The sequence below is a fragment of the Chelonus insularis genome, unplaced genomic scaffold, assembly GCF_013357705.1.
Source record: "Chelonus insularis isolate UGA/USDA-ARS -01 unplaced genomic scaffold, ASM1335770v1 contig_24_pilon, whole genome shotgun sequence".
Taxonomy (NCBI): domain Eukaryota; kingdom Metazoa; phylum Arthropoda; class Insecta; order Hymenoptera; family Braconidae; genus Chelonus; species Chelonus insularis.
Genome location: NW_023276446.1, coordinates 1,473,313 through 1,495,565, shown reverse-complemented (window position 1 = coordinate 1,495,565; position 22,253 = coordinate 1,473,313). Strand labels below are relative to the sequence as shown.

The 22,253-nt window shown below is 29.7% G+C and overlaps 2 protein-coding genes across 3 annotated transcripts; both read left to right on the top strand.

Moving 5' to 3' along the window:
* The first annotated feature begins 2,086 nt into the window (after positions 1-2,086).
* LOC118064693 (probable serine/threonine-protein kinase clkA) lies at positions 2,087-4,272 on the top strand. Of its 2 annotated transcripts, none has more exons than XM_035079474.1 (4): positions 2,087-2,192; positions 2,862-3,056; positions 3,371-3,737; positions 3,844-4,272. In XM_035079474.1, the coding sequence occupies exons 1-4, from the start codon at positions 2,160-2,162 to the stop codon at positions 4,026-4,028; spliced, it is 780 nt and encodes a 259-aa protein (XP_034935365.1). In that variant the 5' UTR covers positions 2,087-2,159; the 3' UTR covers positions 4,029-4,272. The 2 variants fall into 2 exon arrangements, with proteins under 2 accessions (XP_034935365.1, XP_034935367.1); XM_035079476.1 differs by lacking the exon at positions 2,087-2,192 and adding an exon at positions 2,330-2,413.
* Positions 4,273-7,640: 3,368 nt separating this feature from the next.
* LOC118064678 (pro-resilin-like) lies at positions 7,641-10,989 on the top strand. Its single transcript, XM_035079445.1, has 4 exons — positions 7,641-7,682; positions 8,269-8,688; positions 9,762-10,053; positions 10,492-10,989. Exons 1-4 carry the CDS (start codon positions 7,668-7,670, stop codon positions 10,629-10,631), a joined length of 867 nt encoding a protein of 288 aa, XP_034935336.1. The 5' UTR covers positions 7,641-7,667; the 3' UTR covers positions 10,632-10,989.
* Positions 10,990-22,253: the final 11,264 nt, after the last annotated feature.

The following is a 22,253-nucleotide window of genomic DNA, read 5'->3' as shown; positions in this document are numbered from 1 at the left end:
GGAAAAAGAGAGCGAGGAAGGAAACTATAAAGGGTGACTAACAGTACTATGATACACTGAAAGAAAAAAAAAAACGTAGAGAATTATTGCAATGGCACACTTATGTACACAACACAACTTTAAGAGTAAGATTGTATCTAAACTAGCGGAAGTAACGTGTAATGTATGTGCACAGTCACAAGACAGTAATGTTTTAACGTGACTTCCGTCTTATTGTTGACTGTTAATCTACTTAAAAATTTAGACTGAATAAATATAATCTATGATTGTTTGATAATTTACTGACATCATTAATATAAAGTTAGGTAATAGTCATTGAACTATTGCGAAAAGCTTTTCTGAGTGTCAATAGAGACAATGTGGCGCCAGGCAATAATCTTAAAGGGAATGTAATGCTCGAAAGCACTAAGTTATGGCAGTTAAAGGGACTCTTATTATTGTGTATACGGTAATGAAGGTAATTGAACAATTAAAGCTTATACTGCGTGGCTTACAATAGTAGACTATACTCTTGGACGATTCACTTTCTCTCCTCACGAGTGAACCGATTAACTCGAAATCACCCGTACCGCGTGATATTATCTCGTTTAAATTTGACGCTACTCCGCTCTCATCTATTCCCGACCTCTTAACGTTATATTGCTTAACCACTAATTTCGTAATAACGAATAACAACTATGAAGGGTCCTCTTCATCAACAACTGGCAAATATACATACTCTGAGGTAGTCAGCATAATTAAATAACGTAATACTCACGAAATGTATTAAACGAACCATGACCCTCTCTCTGTTTGTGTCTTACAGAATGAAAATTCTCAACAAAAGTAACACTCCCTAGGAATTATTATTATTGTTATTATTATTACCATGCGTTAAATTCGCACGTAATTATACAAGAGACATTACAAACGTGAGTTTGGTAGAGCGTTGCTGCGTAAAAAAAACTTGTTGTAATACTATTAATAGCCAACTTTGCAGTTTTAATTATTTAAATTAATATTTACATCAAGACTATAATGATAATGCATTGGGAAAACTTTTTGTCTCGTTTTTTTTTACGAAATACCGGTGAATAAAAATAAAATATAACAGTATTAATATATTTAAATATTTTATTTGTTTACTTTTAACATATTATTTATAATCTCTAATAGAAAAAAAATATGTGTCATTATAAGTATATAGCTATGTCCATAAAAAATTTTTATATCAATAAAAAAAAAACTAAAAAATGATACTAACGACGAATAAAAAATCCCAAATGTTTTTTTTATTACTCGAATATATTTTGGATACATTTAACTCCTCGATACATTATTGATACATCGGATTACATACCAAATGACTTTAATATAAATTTAAAAATAAAAAAAAACTAAATTATTAAATGCTAATTATTAAGCTATAATATTTTATTTATTTTATTTATTTATTAAAATGAATGTAACTGAATTGAACTTAAATATTTCTCTTAATAATTTATTACTACCCAATAATATAATAAATTAAATTTATAGAATAATTTTATTTTGCCTCTTTTTTTTTAGCAAGTTTTTAATTTATAGCAAATTTACACATACCATTTGTATTCAGGAATGTTTAATTAACGAACAAGTGGAATAAAATTAGTCTATATAACGTGAAACAAGTGATAGTAGTGGGCTTGATTTAATTAAGTTTCAATTAGCCAATTAGATAGTTTGGGTTTAAGAAAAAATATAAAGGTACGCAAGAAGGAAAACGAAGAAGCTACTATATTGCACGAGCTTCTCTCACGATATGAGGTAACTAGCTTTCTCCTATAACAGACGCAAGTTAGATTTAACCTCCTACTGCGTTGGGTCGTCTCCCGAAATTACACGGACGCATGTAAAACAATAGATTGAAATAAAGAGCAAGTTTTTTCACACTGTGTGACTATATTTGCCCCACTCTAAATATATGCTAGCCTGTGTGAAACCAGTGCACACGTATGTTTTATTCGTTTGATGCATGATCTTTCCCTCATGTCTACATCTTACCATCATAACATCACCAGCACGAATGAACAACTATGTAATCCACACAGGAAACGAGGTACAGTGGAAGTAAAGCCGCTTGTATAAAAGCCTCGTTGAGATCTCTCAAATCTTCACAATTCAACTTTGATCCAGTACTGATGTGTCTCAAAAAAATGAGAGCAGTACGACAGGTAACTGCCGAGTGTTAATCACATCTCAATAATTTTATTAACATCTCAGGTTTTAGATAGTGATTACATGTGAATTTAAAGTGAATTCGTGCAACATTTATTTGATATTAAATTTTCATATTTTGATGACTCATTTGAATTTGAACCTAGTGTATGTCTGTCCGAATAAAAGGGATTGATGTTTTATTGTGATTGTCATGTGGAATTTACATTTCTGTGAAGTAATATAGCTATTAACTATTGATATATTTCCGTGAATTATCGAGTACCATTTAAATCCAATAAAAAAGCAAAAAAAAAAAAGGATATTCAATTGAATAATTTACTTAAAACAATTTTTAAATTGATTATAATATTAAAAATCTTTTTAATGAATAAAATATGAAATAAAGGGAGGTTCAGGAGTGATTGAAATGATCAATTATTTTAAATAGCACAGCTTTATATTAAATTTAAATTTACCCACACAAACATTTGATTGAGTAATTTGATAGTTGCAGCTATATTGACAAAACTAATTGATACGATTAGTTCTAAGGGGATAATTGAATAATCTGAAACTGTAGTAAATGGAATCGATAAGAGCAAACTGAAGATCTATTGCTACCAATTTAAATCAATATAAACGTCGAGTATATCGGCCATTAATTTCTGTTGTCTGTATGGTAGATATCGCTGACATTGATGGTAAGTCTAGGAGTAGTTTACGGCGAACCACCACTGAGCAACCAGTATGGTGTTCCTGCAAATTTGCCAGTAAGCAGTAACAATCACGAATCTCATGGAGGCATAACGAATAGCTATGGTGCTCCATTGGGATCGAATGGTCACCATGATGAACATCAGGATTACATTGACAGTCAGGTAAAATTATTTGTTTCAAGGCTACAATATGGTAAGCAGTAAAGCTTTGCCATTCTACAATAATTACTTCGTGTCAATCCTAATTAATCACATAAACGATCAATGAATTATTGATGAATCTGCACAACTGTGAACAAGCTTAAATATTGAAAATTAATTAGTGGGAGAATAATCGATACATTTCCAATTCAATTACTTAGAGTCTTTATATTATAAATAATTATCATTACCTAAATTTCTAAAATTAATTATTTAAATCTATTTAAATGGTTGAAAAGAAAAAATAATAATGAATTTAAAAAAATTTCTTACAGCCAAAATCTTATGAATTTGGATATTCAGTTAAAGACTCAGCAACTGGAAATGATTTTGGTCGACAAGAGACCAGTGATGGTGAAACTGTCCGTGGAGAGTATCGAGTACAACTTCCAGATGGACGAATTCAAATAGTCACGTATATGGCTGATTGGAGAACTGGATTTCATGCTGATGTTAGATATGAAGGCGAAGCATCTTATCCAGATCAATATAATAATGGATATAACAATGAATATAATAATAATAACAATAACATCAATAATAACAATGGTTATAATTCTGGTTACAATAATTTTAATAATAATAACAATAGCCCTGGTTATAACTACAATAATCCAAATCCTACCAATGCATATAACCGAGGTAAATATTGACGTTTTTATTTACTACAGTAGAGATATTGAAAATTTATTATCTTCAAAAAAATAAAAAAAAGTTTCATTTATAAAATCGTTTTAATGTTTTGCAGGCAACTTTAATAATTACAATAACAATGGATACTTTAATAATAATAATAATAATAATAATAATAATAATAATAACAATTACCAGCAATATGGACCCCCAGGCAACCAGTATAATGGATATAGTGGAAGTAACACATTTGGATCTCAAGGGCCTCAACCAACCTATAGTACACCACAGTTCAACTAAATAGAAAATAAATTTCTCATGAAATTCACTTTACCTAATCTTCAAAATGGGGTCCAATGTGGTGAATACGAATGATCGTAGTTATTTGATTGTGGTTATTGGAGTATTCACTTGGGTTTTAAAGCCAGTGCAATAGTGATATCAAAGAATTGTATGAATGTGTATTATACATATCTTAATTCTCACAATACATTGATGTATGAGTATTATTTCTAATGTATATAGTAGAAGATCTAAATTTTCACAGGCCTAATGATTTAATATTTGATGATATTTTTTTATTACTTTTTTCTATGATATTTTTTTGTACAGGATTTTTTATAATTTTGTAATAAAATAAGATAATATTTCAAGAATAAATTTAAATAATATGAATAATTTTATTAAACATAAATAAACAATAGATTTATTTAAGTTCTTATGAATAAAATTAAATATTAAAGTATCCCATTTTAAATTGTATAAAAAAAAAATCTAATAAATGATTAAATGGACCTTTGGGAAGAGAGAAGATAATGTGGATATTCAAAGGAACATTTTCTTCTGGTATATCTGATTATTACGTAGTTGAAAAATGAATAAAAATAAATGATACCAATATATATAGTAGCAAACGAATTTTGTCTCGTCATGGGATCTCATAAATGCATCTACTTGAAACTTTCGCTTGGTAAGGATGTAATTTATTGCTCATGTGCAAAGCTGTATGGTACACCGGTAATATAACTGACCATCACGTCTGGTTTTGAGGTCGTACGAGCGTACCAAGGGTCTTGTAGTAAACTACACATATCGTTTCGTCTGAAAGCTTGCTCTGATGACCCTTCGTTGCTCTGGTCGTTTCAACCAAAAGCATCCTCTCGTCTACACGTATAGAATAAAAATTCTTGCTCTGTTTCACGCTTTCTGGATGGCCTCACTAGCGATGAAATCACAATTTTATATTCATGAGATACAACCAAAACGACTTTTTCTAACGCCACTGCAAATTCCATTGCCCCAATCCAATGTGGTCTTTTTCATGCTTGGCTTGTGGAATTGATTCTGGTGGACCAAGTCAATCGTGAACAAGGTATCTCGATTCTTCAATAATTTTATAGTTAATTAAAATTTTTTAAATTGGAAAAAAATATATCTTCAATCAATAAAATACATTATTTGTATTTCCATCATTCTTTTTCAATTCTTCAAATTCGATTGATAAAAAAAAAATCTTGAAACAATAAAATAACAATGGAATTTTTGAATGTTTAAATTAATTATAGTACGAAAAATTGGAAATTTATAAATTAAACTTATTGATATAATTCTATTATTAACATCCATTGACACTCTAGCTAATAATTCTCTCAATTTTTAATTAAAAGACACCATAAATATTGCAAAGTATTAATGCAACTTTATTTAAATAATTGTCAATATATACTCTTATTATTTATATATAAAAAATTGCTGAACGCGCCTAAAGAAGTTTTCATTAAAAACTGCTAAATAAATAAATAAAATAAACGTGATACTTTTCTTAATGAAATAATGGTAAAATAAAATATCATGAGTTGTTTGTAATCGGTCATAAACTTTGCAATCGTTCGTCACATACATTCTCATTAATTGCACAATTGAGTTAGATCACTTTTATACCAGAACGGTCTAATCTCTCATAATCCTCTTCACCACTTGCATCATTTTGGTATTCGTGCCACCCATTAGAGCAAAATCAGCTTCATTTGCGTGAACTTATTTAACTATGAGGTTGCTGTTTTCCTCACTATTTCTCATCTGTCTGACTTTAAGTATTTTCTAACAACACTAAATTGATGATCGATTGATCCATGGAGCAATGATCTCATAAATTCTATGTCCAGCATGATTCAACAAAGTTAATTTAATGATTTACGTGGCTGAAGGTATTTCAGACCAATTAGTTACATCATCAATTGTATCAAGATGCTGTAATTATTATCAAGATTTTTGTCCTTTCTCTTTTATCTATGAAATCTCTTTTAAATACTCGTTGAATGTATTCGGATTCTACAAATCATAAATAATTATGTTTAATTTTCAAAAAATAGAATTATATTAAAAGTTACTTACTACGTAGCTTTATTGTTAATTTTAAAACCACTTAGTTTTATAGAAGACAATTATTGTTCATGGCAAAATACATTCCATGTCAAGTACCAAACAATGAACATCAAATGGGCTTGTTTCTGGTACTCATCTCGTGTTGCTCGTTTACGAGCAATGAATGAGCACAAGTTTTGTGCTGGAAAATAAGAAAGTTTAAAGCACTATTTTAATTTTAACTAATAAACAAACTTGTAAAAAAATACGAGAATTAATTGTAGCTATTTTTTATATTTAAAATAAATGATATCATTTGATATATGAATGTATTTATAATTATAACATACTTGAATGAAATTTGACAGGTATTCAGCTTATTGAAGACTTCGATTGGTCCACATTATATTACAATTAATATAAATTATAATAGTAACTTCAATAAACTGATTATGTTAAAGTTATATTACCTGTCATACATGACAGTCTGTATAAGTTTGCTAGGTAGATTTAACTTTATGTATTATAGATAGATATTGACATTTATATCTAGAATAATTCATAATCAATTTCCTGATCAAATATCTTATAATAACTTTATTGAGGAATAATAATAATAATGATGATAATATTAATTGAATACTTGAAGAATAGTTGAATTTATAAATAAATTACGAATTAACTCAAATTCCACTTCACTACATAATTTATATAAAATTAAATAATGCAGAAAATAGTTTGATGAATGATTTTCATATATAAAAATGTAAAATAAATACTTTGAAAATTCTGAGATACAAAGTTCCGTATAATTCTAATTTATAAATTTGATGAAACTTTGTTTAACTAGTCATCAATCTCATGCATGCATGTCAAAGTGAAACTCTAATGCATAAATTAATATTAAAGCTCTTTAAAATTCTAATCCCAGTTTTTGACAAACAAAATAAAATCAATTCATTTTTTTTAAGTACTTCTATTATTATGTTCCAATAAATTATTTATTTTAACATTAAAATTCATGGGAAACTTTTTACTTAAAAAATTTATTCATCTCAATGCTGATTTTGAGGTTTATAATGCAGCGTTATTTATAATAAATCAACTTCTCTCATCGATATGATAATATGGAATTCTATCAGTGCAAAATCAATGTTAGGATAATAGAGGTAATTTTCGAAATATTTTATATGAAACGTATTGTATATTTAAGTCAGTTATTCGTGATGCTGTAAAGGTGCAGTTGAATTTGCGTGATAGGTGGATAATTTACTTAAAGCAGGAGCACGCACGCGCAATCAATTAAATTCTTGGGGCTATGTAGCGTCATCATCGAAAGAGGATGATCTGCTTGAAGCCGTAGTCTGACGAGTGAAGGGAAGATTATTATTTCATAGCTCCCTCAATCTTTCTCACTCTTTCTTACTCTGACACCATGTAACTATAATCTTACGACTATTAACTATACACCAACGCAACACAATACTGATAAACTGTAACAAAGATTCACCTAAGGTATAAAAGCATTACCGTGAATCATCATTTCAGTTCTTCAAGATTTCCTGATAGAGCGATATGACTCATATCCAGGTTCGTAAAATTATTTTAATTCGCGATAAAAGTTATTCCGAAAATTTATAATCAAGTGAATTGTGTAAAATAATATTGAATCGCGACATGAATAATAATATATATTTTATATAAGAGTTCACACAATTTTCCATATAATTCCGAGCGCAATTTATCGAAACTTACTAGATAGGAGCCAATCGTTTGTCATTCACTTCGTGAAACGAATACCCTTTTGCTTAAGCGTGCAAGATCGTTTAGAAGTTCGTGAATGAATGTATACCTTCCTCCTCTTTTTCCTTCTATCTCAGAGAAATTGAAAAAACGCGTGATCATTTTCTTTTTGCTCTTTTATTATTATTTTAAGTAGACAGTTATTCATTGCAAGGTTTTTGAAAGAAAAAATTTCATCTGTCTATCGAGCAACATTTGAATATCCATACAGTACAAGTTGCTGGAAATAAACCATTTCTTTCAGGATTAAATTTTAAATCATTCCAAATTTTTCTGCAACAGATTTCAATCTCACTATATTGATAAAATAAACTCTCAAAGCACTATTACTAACAAATTTAAATGTTGATAATAAAACTTTTTTGATGTACAGATTATCAATATTTTATTGGCGCTGTACTGCGTCAAGTATTCAGTCTTGGCTGGATTGTTACCAGAAGGTAACAACGGTTATCAATATAACAGACCGAGTGGGGGAGCTTTTAGTTCATCCAATGTTGATCCTAATAGACGAGGCTACCCTGTTGATACGCCTGAACGATTTGGTTTGAATCCCATCACTACTCCTGGTGCCAATGTATATGACTTTGGAGGCAGACCTACAACTTCGTATGGAGCTCCTGGCTTCGGAGGTTTTGGAAGTGATATCGGGTTCTCTAGAAGACCGGTTGGTGCGTTTAATGTTCCTGGTGGATACAATACCATTGGAAATTATCAGGGTAGAAATGGTGTACTTGATTACAACGGAATCAGTGATGCTTATCGTAATCCTTTTAATATAGAAGATAATAGAGTAAGTTTTGGAGCCCAAGTTATTTTATTTATAACATATCTTCATGAACTTTGTGTATTTAAAGAATGAAAAGCGATATCACATTATGAATAATTCAAAGATGATATTTCTATTGTTTCAAGAAAAGATGATTAATCCGGTTGGTCAATCTGATTGCCAGTTTATTTTGGGATAATTTCGAGTTTTTATGGCTCAAGAAAATATTAATGATAATGTGGTATCGATGAAGTGTATTAATAAGCTAAATTTACAATGGAAATCGAGGAATCTATTTTCAGTAAGAGTTGAAATTTATGAAAACGTCATGAACATAATCTACATCAATATTTTATTAGAATTAATTAATATTATTTGATTTTTGAAAATGTAGGTTATGATCGTTGTACGTTATGAATAATTTATCATCATTACGATACGTGTAGATTTCCGAAGTTAATTTATAATGAAAATAATGACAATTTTCACTTAAATTTAGAATAAACAGTTACTTTAAACTTTATTATCACTTTGCTTCATAAAATTCATATCAAGAGAATGATATTTTTTGGAGTATATAATAACAAAAAATATCTTTATGTCACAATAAAAATCAATAAAATATAATTCGATGTATCTGGTCATGATGAAAGAAGAAAAAAGGCAGAAAATTGTGAGGTATTAAAATATTGGAATATGTGACTTTTAATCGAGTCCCTGGAAGCAAATCGTACGTATGGGAATACAAAAAAAAATAGTTTGATAAACGAATATTAATGACATGTTTATCGAAGCGAATATCGCAAAACTCGGTGAATCGTGATAATAATTCGATCGTTCAACAAATCGTTCAATAGAAGAGGATACATTATTGTGGTATCAGTGGTGAGCCCCGCGGGATAGAACGTTGCCATCGATGTCGCACGAGAATGGAATGGACCGAGAAGAGCTTTCTATCGCGTATTGTCCATTCGACAACCGACAGCCGATAGCCACCAGAGGCACTTTTTAAACCATCCATCGTTTGAACCTTTTGTATTTTTACTAGTTTCGTTTTTCTTTAATTCTTTTTTTTTTATATTCCTTTGGTAATATAGCCACGGCCATACAGCTTCCAATACGAGGTACGGGATCCACCGAGTGGTAATGACTATGGCCAGCAGGAAACCAGTGATGGAAATGTGGTTCAAGGAGAATATCGAGTTCTTTTACCAGACTCGAGAACACAAATCGTAAAATATACTGCAGACAATGTGAACGGGTACAATGCTGATGTTCAGTACGAGGGTCAGGCACAATTTCCAAGACCTGGTGCTGCCTCAGGCTATCAATTTCCTGGTACATCCGAGACTCCTTATCAACCTAGCTTTGGTCTTATACCCTATCAAGGTCAGTATGTCATCTTAATTTCCAACTATACAAGCTACTGGTCAAAAGTAAATACTCGAAATAGTTATAACATTTGGAATTGTTCAACACAACTATTGTTACACATTTATTATTTGGTGATGGTTGCTAGACATTTTTAGTAGAATAATATATGCTAATTTTCTTGAAGAATAAATATCATAAAATTTTCACAGTATTTATTTGCTTTATAAACAAGTCATAATTTTAATTATATCTTAATAATATTTTTGTCAAGGTAAAACGAATTTTTTTTGTTCAAAAAATTTATGTTCTTCTCATGCTAATCCTGCAACTCTGCGTAAAAATGTTTACAACCAACCCACCGACATGTTGCGTCATAAGAAGCACTATACAGAACATCACGTAGCGAAAAATGCAGTATCATAAATATAAATGCGATTTTATGTTGGATGACAGGTAGAGGCAACTATAACGGACCAAGTGGAGGAGGATTCACTCCTCGAAGTAACAGCATCTTTGGTAGTGGCGGCGGCGTTGGTGTAGGTACTGGTCCTGGTAATCAATACTTACCTCCCGGCGGTGGATATGGCAAATGATCGCAAGCAATACTCTTATCACATTTTAATTTTTTTTATTCCTCTTCGACTGCCACTCATCTTCATGTTCTTGTTATTTATCGTAAAGATGAATTTGCAGAATGTTAATCATGCTGTTGGTTCTTTCTTTATCTAGTAAAATACCTATTTCTACATAAATTAAAACACTATATTATTTGATTAAATATAATTATGTTATGATTTTATCTATAAAGCTTTAAAAATTATACTAATTGTGTATGCAACATGTAGATGTGTTTTATATCATGTTGATGACTCTCAATCAAAGATTTGCATTATCTGTATATTTTATACTAATAATACTTTAAATAAAATTTCCTCAATGACTTATCATCTATGAAATAATTCTCTTGATTGTTCAATAACATATTTTCAACAAAACACCAACACTTGTGGTTTAGCTGTAAAGGCAAACAAACTTCTCATGTGTAACAGAAGGAAATATCTCTAAGTTTATGCACCATAACACCGCGGTATGTTAAGAAGCTTCTTCATAGTTTGACGATGATATACTACACTTGGAAAGGTTCCTAAGCTATTTCAAATTACTCTAATTTGTCTTAAATGTGTGATAAGTATTTCTTGCTATTCAGTCTTGGCAATATTATAAACGTACATTGTTCTTACTGTTATTCAAACAAATCTTTGTTTTTTTTCAAGTCTCTAATGACCAGCATGTATAATTACTTGTTGCCATTTTGTTGCTTGTATTTTATAATTTAGAATATTTTTTACAAATTTATTAAGCTCAGGATAAATAGAGTTAATAGCTCTGTTCATCACTGACTTAATTAACTATATGCTAAAGATAATATTTAAATTTATTTAATCCTACTTAGTGTTAAACAACTAAAATAATGATCACTTTGAATATGTTTTCGTGTATTCATGATGCTAAACATAAGTGACATAAATATATGTATATTGCATCGCTGAAGAAGCTTATCAGACATTTACAAAGCAGGTAAACCACGGCATACCAATTAATTCTGTGCCAGCGTGAGTTATCCTCTCAACGATTCTTATCAATAAACACAAAGAATATCAATGCATTTGATGTACATGAAATTAAACAAATTATACCTACACGTAAATATTTTATAATAATTATTATTTATTTGATGTACTATTTTATTTTTTATCTTTTGAATACAAATAAGAGATAGATGATGTAATCTTAGTATGCATATATAACTGAATATGTAACTTTATCATATAAATTAGTCTGCGAGTTTAATGCGAAATTGTAATAAATGCAATATAGAAGAAAAAAAACATATCTGATAGAATATCATAAATAAAAATGATCTCATTTATCTTCTGTTACGAATAAATATCATAAAATATTTATTGAATAAAAGGAATAATTGAAATCAAATTTAAATATGTAAGTGAAGTAGACTGAGAAAAAATTTTTTGTTATACAACTCTGGTAAAAAAAATGGATGTTTAGGAATGTATTACTGTAACTGGTATTCAATTGAAATTTGAGTCAAGATTATCTTCAGCAATGGAAAGTTAAACTTGGGTTCTTGACAATTGTATGTTAGATGTGAAACAGTGTAGGAAGACGTAAAATTTAGTAGAATCTTTAAAAAATTGTAAAAAGCTGTATTTATTTCTACTTTATTTACTATGATTTGTTATTGTTTCCTACAACTGTTTATTTTTTATTAGGAAAAATGAAAAGTAGTAGTTTTTTATGGAGAAAGCAGTAGAAATTTTTTCCATCAGTAAAAGCACTGTCGATTTAATCGATAGGAAGAATTTGAAATATTTGTAAATAAAATAAAGTAAAGAAAAAACATTATCGATACCATGCATAATTTTTCTGAAGTTTATATATAATAATTGAAAAATCGAAACTTCTATTCGAGCAAAATAAATATAAGTAGTATAAAGCCAATATTGTCGGACAAAATCATTTGTTGAATAAATTTACTTAAATTTAAAAACAAATGTATTTCCATTTCTAACTTCAAAAGCATTTATTTGTAAGTTTACTTCACAGTAAGTAGTCGCAAGAGTAAACTAAAGTTTTCTATAAATATTTATAACGATGGAAAAAGAAGTTTTTGGTGCCGTCAGCTATGCTATAATCTTAGATTCATAGATGGAATAGTACTGTACGAAGGCGCCTCTCTCGTTGAAAGTAGTAGACATTAACTACAATAGTTTTATGTCGGCAAAACTATAGACTTGCATTATTTTTCAGAAATAAAAGTTTATATAAAAGTGTCATTTTTTAAAATGAGAAAAATTTCAATAATAATAATAATCCTTGAATCTGATGGTGGTAATGGAAGAAATTTAAATAGAAAAAAAGATTGGATAGATGAAGAATTGAAATCCATCATACTAATGAAAATGATTTTTTTATAAGTACTTAAAATAATATCCAATTGACCTCGTAGTAACGGCAATTACACTACAATACATCTGAATCCTTTGTATATTTAACTCGTTTCGGCAACGTTCCAAGTTTCTATCTGGCTTTGAAATCATTGTTTCCTCCCTTTATTTATCCCCCGTCGTTCATCACCGATATCCGAAATCGATTCAAGATACGTTGATATGCAATGAGAACAGCTATATCGCGAGAATCGAAATTGAGGCATTGTGCGGATCGTTACAAACGTGTTCCTGCACGGGTCATTATCGCCTTTACAATTACAGGACGTGCCGTTTCGTCGGATACTATATCAGCAGCACTTCGTAACCACTGCGTATAGAAACTATGTCCTCGCTACCATGTAGTACCAACTATTGTCAAAATATTTCGAAATTTTCGCATCTATATTTTTTTGACTCATTTCTCAATGGAGACTCGTTGATCACTGTCCATTTAAATGCGCCACGCCCAATGCGTTCATGGAATTACTACTTTTATCGCTACGTATTTAAATTGCAACACAAGAACCACGCGCTATCAAATTTTACCTCATTGAGTTATATTTATATCCTTTTAATACCCCACAAACTTGCAAAAAAAAAACTTTGCTAGATAAATAAAGCCACTGTTTTAGCTTCGTTCTGGATTACAAATTATAAAATTGTTTCGTTTTACTTTATTTACTGAGGACGAGACATTGCATTCCCAATTAATGTAAATCACCTTTTATTGTTGTTATTTATCAACTCTAATGCAATCTTCAATTACGAGTAATTTTATAACTAACTCCTACACATTTCCTGTACAACCATCATGACACTTTTATGCTTAATTTTTTAATATATTATAAAATAATAATAAGAATAGTAAAATAAAAGATCTTCTCCAGAGACCATATCCTTCTTAAAACAATTCTTCAATTTTCTGTGCACTAGTCCCAGTCGTAAATTAATAAAAAAAAATCAACCGTGCGTTTCTGTAAACAAATTCTATATAAATTTTTTTCCAAATAGTAATTTATTCCAGTGAAAAATAAAATTTTCATGAGCAATGGAGTAATAATTTTGTAATATCTTATTTGTTGATGTAATAAACTTTTTAATTAATTTTTTTATTTTCTGATCAAATTTTAGTAAAGCCTTTTTTATCAACAAAAAAATGCTTTTAGCTTTTAATGACACTTTGAATATTGTTGTATGATCATTCACTTAGGAGTTATAAAAAGTTGAAGCTGAAAGTGCTTTTTTTTTTTGCTTCAAGAGCCAACCATCCAGTCAATGAATAGTCTGCTAATATGGGGAAAAAGTGGGAATTCCATATGAATGTAAATGGTCAATAATTTTTTCATATAATAAAATTTCCTATCTCATAACAATTCAATCACAAATAAAAATAGTTGCAGCATTCTTATATGGGGACATGAAAATCTGATAAATTTTTTTTTAAATAATAGTTTATTTTTATTTTATCTAAATTTATAAAAATGATTTTCTCAAGCTAATTTTGAAATCTTTATTACTTTTTTCATTTTGAAGAAATTTCAGAAAAATTTTAAAAATAACTTTTGGTAATAATCATTAACCTAAATCCTTGAATTCTATTACCATTCATTTTTAACTTTGCTTAAAATATATTTAAAGACATTAAAATACATCCAAACATTACATTATGTATAGTTTGAGATTAAAAATGAGATAGAATTCATAGTAAATAGATGAAAAGTGGTGTAGATATTTTTTCTCCAGTCTGTACCACAAAGTTACTATGAGAATTCCTAAAGTGTAGAACTAGCCTTAAGCGTACAAACGTAGCGTAAAAGCTCGTAAATATGTAATGTGTTCACTGCACAGTGCGTATTTCTAAAGAATGAGATGCTGCTTTTCAATACGTTTGATGTTTCAAAAGGTCTTCTCTTGACTCTTTTATATCGTTATCTTTATGCTATTTCATTCTATCCACGAGTTCAATCATGGAAATTGTAGCAATCGATTCATGAAACTAGCAACAATTGCCAAAATGCTTTGACCCACACGAAACTTTGTGTCAGTGTTACGTCACACTCGATTAAGCGGTATTCGTGAAAAGCAGAATATGCTACACGCGGTAACAGCTTGATGCAGAGAGGTTCAACGAGATGACGGTACCGAGTTCACCAAAGTTTAGATAACTGCTTGTTGAGAACTCAACAAGCTTACTGATCAGTAGACACCTGGCAAGTATCCAGTCTATAGTAGACACCTTGTTATCTTAAATCGTAAATCATGTTTACATAATATCTAAACAAATTGCTCAATTTTTTTTCATCTTTTTAATCATATACAAACATGTAATATTCTTTTAAACTAACAAAATAAAAATTTTGAATAATCGCAATTAATTATTTTTTTTTAGAATTGTTATTTAAGATAATAAAATAATTCATTGAAAAAATACATTTTGTTGTGTTCGATTATTTTAAATAAAGATGCATTAATTTCCTGAGGAAAATATTATTCTTAATAATGCATAATAGATGGCGAGAGTACAAAAGTTCGAATTATTTTATTTTAAAAATAAATACGTATTTAAATATTATGATTTTTAATCTTTTCTATATAAGGGTGATCAATTTTAATCGATCACCAACGAAAAAAAAAACCTTTCTCTTCATTTCAAGCGATTCGATTGGATTTTTAAATGGAATTCGTTCACATCTATTTTAAATATCAGTAGATACTTTTCAGATGGATGAATTCGTTAGAATGAAATTATTTCAATGGAATTATCTCACATTTTTCCTGAAGTATTTTCATATCGCCATTATCCTATCTCTCTAATACATATATCTGCACAAAAAAATGAGAGTTTGTATAAAATATATGTACCGAAAATGTAGTACAACAAGTAATAATAAATAAATGTGATGTATATTTGTTATGAATATATTGAAAAGAAGAAATAAGTTATATGGAATGTATATATAGTGCCGGTGCAATAGCAATATTGAATTAATCGATGACAAGAGCACTGCTACCTCTCACTTCCTCCATACACATGTATATGCAAATTAAAACTAATGAAACGTCAAATGACTTTAGCATTACTATACTTTCATTCTCTGTTCATTCTTCATTCAATATTCAATCGCCGCCAATGAGCAAACGATAAAATTCTTGTCAGTAGTTAATGATAAAAATCATCACAGCTAAATAAATTACATGATTATTATTCAATGTCATTAATGCAATCTTTATTTTTCATCTTCAACAATAAATATATAAAACTGTTCATTAAAAAAATATTAATCCCACAGTGTCATCAATCTTCATCACTCCTCTAACACATTTTATAATTTTTATTTTATGTTTCAACAAAATTTTTTTCACCTCTCCAGACCAGAAGTAAGATGTTTGAACCGAGAATGCAGTTGTTAAGTTTCTGGCATCACAAAAGGTGCTCAATCTTAAGCAGTAACCTTTTCATTTCTATATAGTAGTGATCTGATGCGTTTGCAAGTGAAATAAATTTGTATACTACTATTATATATATATACCTTTAGCTAATGCACTTAGCTGGTTAATGACAGAGAATCCTGATGGAGTTAGCCAAGTTATTTATTATTTTTTACATTTACCATGCTATTATTTAAATGCTAATGGTAATTGACTCTTTCAGCAAATATATCTTTCGAAATAATTATTATGCATTTTTTAATTACACTAAAAAGTTTATCGTGTTGTTGTATATTTATGACAATTCATTATTAAAAATATTTTCATCTTCTTGACTCTTTGTCTTCAGTGATTAATCAGCAAATTTTATAATATTCTTTCTGACTATTTAAATTGTTGAGGCTTCAAAAAACAATTCATTCATCATCGTCAACGAGAATCCATTGAATTGTTATTACAGAAATCATTCATGTGTGATTATTAATTAATCACACTTTATTGAATTAGTTGAATAAAAATATTAAGATATACAATGCATGGAAATAATAAATATGTAATTTCTGAATAAATTTATGGCATTTTCGATACGCAAATAATCGTAAATCATTTCGATGATAGTTAGTACATAAATTTTAATTTGTAACTATAAAAATAGATGTATAAATGTATGGGGAAATAAATAACTACGATGGATACAATGTAATAAATTTAGTAAGTAAATGAGTATACAGATGGCGAATGATCAAGACAATTATTTACGCGTCAACAATTAACACAATTGTAATACGAGTGAGGAAATGAGTTAGAATAGTAAACTTGTCAAGTCAAGCTGACATAGTTTTAGAGATAAGTGAATTCATCAAGAGATTCAAGACGGTATAAATGTAATAATGAAAATCCTTAGAAATTTGACTATACCTGATTGTTAGTTCATTTTCATTCCATATATGCTCGTCATTCATATTACAAAATTCTGTACCCACAAACGACCGTGGACTCATCACTCGAGTAGGTCGATCTACGCCCTCGGGAACTGATGATGACTTTGCAAATTTTTCTTAACTTTAACGCATTGTCCTGTTTAATGATAAATAATTGAATAATATATTACATTAATTGACGTTAAATATTGTTTGTTGCAAATAAAGAAAAATTAGTTATGGCAACTTTAATACCCTTAAAAAAAATTCATTTAATTAGTAGAAAGAATAAAAATACCATATGTTCTATTTATCATCCTTTTTATTATCAATATTACTATTATTATGAGTTAATAATATTGGTATACAACAATATCTCATTTTTAATAATTAATCCAGAATGCTATTATTCGAATTTCATTATTACCGGGGTAAAATTGTATTATAAAATTCCTCAGATTTAATTTCTAACGATATTAGAGTCTTCAGACGCTTGAATGGAATAAGGAATGAGAGCTAAAAATAAGGACGACGCATGTGCAGAGGCATCATAATGCAAAAAAGTTGGTTTATGCGCATGTGTAGTCCTAATTCTTGGCTCTTATTCTTCATTCTATCCAAATGAGAAGGTCTTTATTGATACAATATAACCTTATTTAAGATTAATAGGTTATTATGTTAATTTTTTTTAAATTCAGGCAAATAAAGGAAAATTAGCAAAGATAATTTTACTACAATCTAATTGTCATAGTTGCATCAATTTGTAGAGATCGTTACATACAGTTACCCAATATAGTAGTTGAGATTAAGGTAAGGAAAAAAAAAATTCGTTTCATCTCATTTATCGTACGATCTCTAATTGAAGCACGCAAGATTTCACAACGAGAGAGACGAACACACTAGAGAATTAATGACATCGCGATATAGTAAGAGAATAATTTGAGTAACTCGTCTGCAATTATTGTACTGCTCCGACTCTAATTTTATCCAGGACATCAGTAGGGATGTTGTACAGTAGTTGGTGTAGTAAAGACACACATTGCAATTTCATAGTCCTCTCACGTTGGCTACCGTGCCCAGTATACTAAGTATCCTGTCCGTATGTCACGACAAATAATTCAAATGCTACATAGACTATTATAAAGAAAAATTATTACCTAATCAATGCGGCTTTTATTATCCAATAAAATCGAAATTAAAGCATCAAATATCCTTGATATAAAATTACTCAATATATATAAATATAAATTCTAGACAAATAAAAGAATAAAATTAGATATCAAGTTCGATGCCTGCATGCGTCAGCATAAAAGATGTTTTATAAAAGACAATGAACATACACCTACAAAGGACATTCTTGTTGAGTCGACTGCTGAGGCGCGGCTGAGGTCTTGACTGCCCATCCCGCGCTTGTTTCCTCTCGATTCTATCACTCGCATTCACTATCACTAAAGGTTTTTCCAACACATCACTCGTCAATTATTTTTAATTATTTTTACCATGAGAAAGTACCCACTTTACCACCATCTTCATTTACTTTTATGAGAATAAAGCTAAATAACGACTTTATTCAAATAAATCATTGTTAATAATATAAATAATTTATGAACATTATTTTTATATCTGTAAATAAATTTATTTAGCAACATTTTAAAATTATTTATAATTAACAAATATATATATTGATGATCTAATAATATTATTAGACAATAAAAATTGATTTAAACTGTTAAATAAATGATGAAATATAGACTTTCAAAACGATTATCAGTGATCAGTAATTAACAATAGTATCATTGTTAGAATATTTGATGAAGTAAAAAAGAAAAGTTTAGTAGAATTATGATATTGTAGGGCATGATATTTAAAAGTTGGTGTGATGTAAGGTTGGATATTAGGACATGTTAAATATCGAGGCAATTGCAAGATATCGATAGAATTTATAGATCAGATTGAATTAGAACTGGAGATCATTGAAAGCATCAGAAGACTATGATGCGCCCTGCATCCATGACATTAAGAGGGCACACCTAGATCTAGGCACAACCATAACGTTGTGGTCCCTTTGCACGCAAATAAAACCAAGAGTAAATAGTCGAGAGCAGATCCCAGAGGTATCGTAATACAACACTCTCTATACATATAATAATCACGCTTCTCTGGCAACGGCTTTAACCTTCCTCCTGGTTGACCTTACAACACCGTAGCACAATTCCGCGATGCTACCCGCGTCACTCTGATGTGCAGCTCTCGTGGCCGTATGATTTGCATAAGACCCAGACTACACTCAAGCTCCTTCTCACTGGCTACACTCGAAAAAAAATCAGTTGGATCTTCAACTAAAATTTGGAGCTGAATACAGTGAATTCATATTCTTAGTTAATTTAATAAAAAATTTAATTAAAATTCAATTATTATAAATAAATATGTAAAATAATTAATATTAATAATAGGTCATTTATTTCAACTTATTTATTTAAAAAAACATTTTATGTTATCTACAATTTTTCTATTTAATTATGTTATTATTGATATTCGTAATTGGATGGTACTTTGAGTTGAATTTTATTAATTTGCTTCAATAAATTTTTTACAGTCTCGGGGTGGGTTCGAATCTACGTTCTCTCGCATGCACGCGTATATATACACTAAAATTAAGAATAATTATTTATTAATGATCCAATTTAATTAATATAATTATTACATATAAATGACATAAGATCCTTAAATAGCCAATATGGCAATTTAATTACAAACAATATTGTTTATTATAAATAAATCCTCTCTTCAGTGCACAATTTTTTGAAGAATAATCTCTCGGTCTTTTCTTTCACTTTATGTGCCTGTAACCCAAGAGGGTGAATATTTATCTCTACATTATGGGAAGAGAATGTACGACTACAGAGAACGTTAACGCGAATTACGAGAGACGACTGCTCGTCGTGAATTTGGCTACCAAACTCAGCGATTTGGTCGTTGGCACGTAATTGTCTTTCTCTTCATCTCCATTTCTTGTCGTTTAAATGTTTGGTAACATAGTTGATGATTACTGCAGGTGAGGTAGCAAACGAAGCCTTCTTTAAACTTGTCACGAGTACCAAAGTAGTTCTCATAGTGTCACAGGGGAAATCATTTCTTCAGTCGTTTTACCGCTTCGGGAATATCAACTGCGTATGGAATATTTAGTTTGTTACAAAGAGAGAATGATACAGGAAATATCAAATTGTTCTCATCGCCCGTGACGAAATCATCCTCTTAGATATCGCGATTACGAAATTCTAACAAAGGGCTTGACGAAATATCCGGTGAATTTTGCCTCGTCGATTTAGACGTCTTTCAAATATATTTGTATCTAACAGCCAATATTACACAAGCCCTCTCTTCATTAACTATCGTGCTTGTTTAATTATCTATAATATACATCACTGATTTATTTCATATTTATATTCACATCATTTTTTTTTGCTTATTCTATTTTTCATTTAAAAAATAATTTAAATAATATTTTAAATATTTTTTTTTTATATAATGAATTAAACTCTCTATATATTGAGTGTTATAAAACCGTCTGTAAAATAATCCTTTTGTGTGTTTATGCCTCCTGATAAAGGGTGCTATCCCTCTAGAACAGTTTTAAATAAAATTTTTCCATTTTTTCTATTTGTAATTTTTATTTATTTAATTTGTGCAATCGACGTTTAAAAGAAGGATGAATTTAGATTATTTTATTTTGGCTAATAGATAAATAAAAATAAAAAAGATACTTACACGATTTGGATCCACGTGCACCAGTGGAAAACAAAAACAAAGAAGCGACTAAGAGAATGGCCAAGTCGAAGGGGGCACCTAGATTCTTAAGATGCAGTAGGTCATCCGCAAGCAAGTCAGCCAAGTTTTCACTTTCATCCACGTGGTCGAGGGAATGTCTTGGTTGAAGGCGCAGGGACGACACAAAGCGAGCAAAATGAGTGAATGTACTATCGGCATATTTCATTCATATACATACATTTTAAAATATCTCAATACATATATATATATATCATATAAAACTTCTACGTAACATCCGATACTTTGCCTCTCATTGAATTCACGACTCGTGCGAATTCTGTGTTCCGCTTGGTTTCCCCATTCTCTGTGTGTGGCGCCTCAGAGAAAGAGGCACAGGAAAGTCTCTCGATTTGCGCGTCTCGTCGTCTTGCCAAACGAAATTTTCGCCTCACTCTCTTTTACCTTTTTTTTTTCTTCTTCTTTCACTTTTCTATCTCCATTTCCTACACCTTTATATTCTTTATTTTCTACCACTTTTCCAAGTAGTATCGAGTTTCGAGAAAATTCCACCATGCGGTAACAACTCTGTTCATTGAAAAACTCTGCAATGGCTTAAAACATCGTACAAACTTTTTCAGTCTTCCAATTTGTTACGAGGTGACAATCTAGGTTTAGTCACTCTTCGTTATAACATCTCTTGTTTCACAAACATGCATTATCTTATCAACATCCTTCTTTTACCCTATTTCTCTATTTACATCCAGATGTAGTTTCTTTATCAAATTTATATTTTAAATGTAAAATTTAATGGATCTTTTTATAAATAATACTTTTTTGTTATTCTTAACTGCAAGTTCAATATGTAAATCATGAATGTAAAGAGAAGAGTTTTCATGACAAGTGTGAATTAACCAAATTATATCAAACAATGTCAGTCAGAACCTTGACCTTTCACTCAACGTATTCTACCGACCAACATCTTACTCCTTGACTTGTGATTACCACAAGATTAGTTGTGGTCTACACAATGATTGCTCTTTTTTCATTCTTATTGTTATTATAATTATTATTGATTACAATAAAGTCGTTG

Excerpts from the sequence above, each read along its gene's own strand:
- LOC118064693 (XM_035079474.1), top strand. The coding sequence starts at position 2,160 with ATGTGTCTCAAAAAAATGAGAGCAGTACGACAG. Across the intron at positions 2,193-2,861 it reads AAATGAGAGCAGTACGACAG|ATATCGCTGACATTGATGGT; the intron begins GTAACTGCCGAG and ends TCTGTATGGTAG. Across the intron at positions 3,738-3,843 it reads TACCAATGCATATAACCGAG|GCAACTTTAATAATTACAAT; the intron begins GTAAATATTGAC and ends AATGTTTTGCAG.
- LOC118064678 (XM_035079445.1), top strand. Across the intron at positions 8,689-9,761 it reads TTAATATAGAAGATAATAGA|CCACGGCCATACAGCTTCCA; the intron begins GTAAGTTTTGGA and ends TTGGTAATATAG. Across the intron at positions 10,054-10,491 it reads TGGTCTTATACCCTATCAAG|GTAGAGGCAACTATAACGGA; the intron begins GTCAGTATGTCA and ends GTTGGATGACAG.